The sequence below is a fragment of the Mandrillus leucophaeus genome, unplaced genomic scaffold (assembly GCF_000951045.1).
Source record: "Mandrillus leucophaeus isolate KB7577 unplaced genomic scaffold, Mleu.le_1.0 Scaffold32, whole genome shotgun sequence".
Taxonomy (NCBI): Eukaryota; Metazoa; Chordata; class Mammalia; order Primates; family Cercopithecidae; genus Mandrillus; species Mandrillus leucophaeus.
In genome coordinates, this window is record NW_012103365.1 from 2,529,175 (window position 1) to 2,533,062 (window position 3,888).

General features: G+C 54.2%; 1 protein-coding gene across 1 annotated transcript in view; it reads left to right on the forward strand.

Moving 5' to 3' along the window:
* PRKCB (protein kinase C, beta) overlaps positions 1–3,888 on the forward strand; it is a 287,916-nt gene that overhangs the window by 74,223 nt on the left and 209,805 nt on the right. Inside the window, exons 3-4 of the mRNA XM_011987941.1 lie at positions 422–533; positions 3,697–3,825. Of these exons, the coding sequence (XP_011843331.1) occupies positions 521–533; positions 3,697–3,825 (142 nt within the window). The 5' untranslated portion in view covers positions 422–520. The remainder of the gene's footprint in view (positions 1–421; positions 534–3,696; positions 3,826–3,888) is intronic.

A 3,888-nucleotide genomic window follows, 5' to 3' on the forward strand; every position in this document is an offset into this window, starting at 1 on the left:
CTTGGGTTTTTGATCACTGCAGAAGCATGCTTGGAGAATAAAAGTGGTGAGAAAGAAAAGTCAGGAGCCCTGTTTAGATGATGTGTCTGTCGCTTTGTTTTCCCATCTCTGGAGTCCCTGCTACAGGCAGGAGCCTGTAAGTTGGGTTCCCAGGCAGGCCCAGATGGAGGTTTGCAGGCGGGGTGAGTGTGCATGGGGCTGCAAAGGGAGCAGTCAGCTGTCTTTGTCCTTCATTCCTTTCACAACTATTTATCCAGCACCATGTCTGGGCACAGGGCTCCAGCAATGGTCCCAACAGGTACAATGACCTCTGGGGACCAAGTTCAGTCCCTGTTGAGTTCTCCAGTGCCTCTCGATATAGGGTGAACCCTTGGCATGGTCCGCTGACGCTGGCTCCTTCTGTTGTTTCTCTTGGCTCCAGGATCCCCGGAGCAAACACAAGTTTAAGATCCACACGTACTCCAGTCCCACGTTTTGTGACCACTGTGGGTCACTGCTGTACGGACTCATCCACCAGGGGATGAAATGTGACAGTAAGTACTTTTTCTCTCTGGGGGCATCTGCTGATGGCAGAAGCAATGGGAAGGGGCTGCTTCCTCTTGGTTTGGGGTCCAGGTGTGCCATACATTCCCTCCATCCTGGTTGGGGCTGGTGTACCGGTTGTCTGTTGCTGCATAACGATCCTCCCACCCCAAAACACTGTGGCTGAAGACAATTAACATTTTTTTAGCTCATGACTCTGCAAGGCAGTCCTTTGAATCTGGGCTGGCCTCAGACGATGTCATGCATGTCTATAAAGCATGAACTCATGCTTCATGGTGGATTAGCAGGGGGAGGTGGGCTGGGAGCTATCTGGGCCTCGGTGGCCTCACTCACATGTCCGGCAGGATGGCTAGCTCTCATCTGGGTGATGGAGATGACCAGGCCATGTGTCTTTCCTCCTCAGTAGGCTAGGCTGGATTTGCATGCATGGAGGTCACAGGGTCCTGAGTTCCTCAGGAGGGCAAGCCCCATTGGCAGACACACTTCAAGTCTCTACTTGTGTCTATTTGCTCCTGATCCACTGGTCAAAGCAAGGGGCATGTGAGATGCACAGTCACAGTGTGGGAAGGGACAATCCATGGCTGTTGACACCTGGAGGCATGAACAAATCATGGGCATTTCTGCAGCCATGCGTCACCACTGTTTTCAGCATTGAGATGTGGGGCTGATGCATTCTTTGCATGGAGAAGACCTGTGGCCCTGCAGCACCCACAAGTTTGTGCTGGAGGAGGAAAGAGAGCATTATTCTCTGGCCAGGATGTGGTAGGAAAGCCAGATGGGGTAGGACTCCTCTTTATGAGTCCAAGGCCCAGATGGCCTATGGGGCAGGGGAGCAGACAGGCTTTGAGAGCTATGGCCACAAAGCTATAGGGAGGCTGGAGGTGCTAGTGGCTCCCACGGGCCTGTTGGTCTGCAGCAGGCTGGGCAGTCATGAGGCTGGTGCTACCCCTATCACAAGGGTCCTGAGGCTCAGAGGACAGAGGGAGAAAATCACAGGGCAGAGAGTGACAGAGAGGAGTGTGAGGGTGAATAAGGGTGGTAGAGGGCAAGAGAGACAATAAGAAACACACATGCATAGACAGAGACAGATGCAGGGGAAAGATGGACACATGCAACCCTAACACAGGGAGGAATGTGGGGTGTGGAAGCTGCAGAGAAACTCAGCTAGAGAGAGATTCAGGCAAAAGGAGGGACAGGCAGACACACAGACCAACAGATAAGCCAGGTGCGATGGTTCACTCCTGTAATCCTAACACTTTGGGAGGCTGAGGCGGGTGGATCACCTGAGGTCAGGAGTTCGAGACCAGCTTGGCCAACATGGCAAAACCCCATCTCTACTAAAAATACGAAAATTAACTGGGAGAGATGGTGGGCGCCTGTAATCCCAGCTACTCGGGAGGCTGAGGCAGGAGAATCGCTTGAACCTGGGAAGCGGAGGTTGCAGAGAGCCGAGATCACGCCACTGCACTCCAGCCTGGGTGACAGAGCTAGACTCTCAAAGAAGAAGAAAAAAAGATAAAACGATTGGTATGGACACAGACAGAGATGCCATCACACAAGGCTCATGCAGAGGTGTAGAGATGGAGAGACCAGAGACAGAGACAGAAGCACACATGGAAAGCCACAGAGGAGAGAGAGAGAGGCAGAGAGACACAGCCAGAGAAGGGGAGAGACAAAGAGGCCAGAGGCAAGTGCAGAGAGTGGAACAGACCGATTCACAAATGTGGCCAAGGCAGTGAGACACGTGCAGAAGTGGGACAGCAGAGACAAGAGACATGCAGCAATGTGGGAACAGTGAGACAGACACAGAAACATGGTGAGAGCCGCAGGGGGACAGTGAGGGACAGTGAGGCTGGAGCCTTCTGCCTGCAGGACGCCAGCTCCTCTTACCACACATGGGGCCCTAATGTAGGGGCAATGCCCCTGCCTCAAAGACAGTGGTGGGCGGGCGCTCAGCCTGGTGCTCGGGTCCCAGAGGGCTCTCCCTTCCCTCCCCACAACTCATTTCCAGTTTTTGTAATAGGCCTGCCTCCTCCTGGGAATTGGGTGGTCTGAGAAGGGTCCCTTGCCCCCAGATACCTTGAAATTGGGGCCCATGGGGTGACTTGGCCTCTCCTGCCTTCTCCAGTTGGAACTAGTGTCCCCCTGGAGAGTCCTGGGTTCCTGGCACACCTTCCTGGAGCGGGGCATTGTTGCTCAGGACCTAGGGGAAATCACCCACCACGTTGAAATAGACGCACATACTCTACGGAGGAGTGCGCAGAGGGAGTGGATATCCTATGACATGAGAGACGGCTGCAGGCCAAATTCAGCTGACAGGCACATTTCATCCACCCTGCCCTCGCTCTAAATCTTTTTCCTTGTAATTAGTTGTGGTGGACACTATGGTCAGCCCAGACCCCTTCTTCAGGGTCCCACCCCATCCCCTAGTTGTGGGTTCACAGTGGTGCCCCATCCTGCGTAATTGCCCAAGGTAATGCTCCTTCCAGGGCGACTGGATGATTGTAGTGCCCAGCCCTCTGGTCTCAGTTTGGAACAGCTTTGAAGGATCATCTCAGCTCTGGGCTCCCCTTCACATCAGTTTTGGTTGCATCCACATGGCAAGCCAACTTCTCTTCCCAAGAGCACTCCCTAAAAACCTTGTGCCCTAAACTCCCCATCTCAGACTCTTTCCAGGGAACCCAACCTATTAGCTGTCAATATCTTAAAATCAGAGCTGTCACATACACAGCGATATTCCTGCATATGCTGAGAAATGGGAAATGTTGCTGCCCTGTTGCCCACTTGGCCAAGTTGCCGCCATCCCCTTAGCTTTCCTCACTCATGTGGCCAGCCAGCCTGTGAGCATTGAAGTCGGTGACTCAGGCTTCAGAGCCTTCAGGGGTGTGGGGTGTGTTTGCTTCAGGCTGCACCCTTGGCCTTGGGTGGGGAACAGACAAGTACCTCCTTTACCCATCAGGGTTCAGGGGGAAGAGTTGGAGAAGCCCTTCTGATGAGATCTTGGCAGGCAAGTTGGTCTCAACCAGGCTGGTGATTTCTCAGCTGCCTCAAAGGAGGGGAACAGGAAGGACTCAGTGGTCCTGGGTGGGGCAGATATCTGCAGCCCCCAGCCTGGGCCAGCCTAAGCAGCATCCCCTCTCTCTGCCCTCACAGCCTGCATGATGAACGTGCACAAGCGCTGCGTGATGAATGTCCCCAGCCTCTGTGGCACGGACCACACGGAGCGCCGCGGCCGCATCTACATCCAGGCCCACATCGACAGGGATGTTCTCATCGTCCTCGGTAGGTGACCCTGGGGCTCCACTGGTTCCTGACCTTGCTTGACCTGTGTGATTGAGGAGGGGA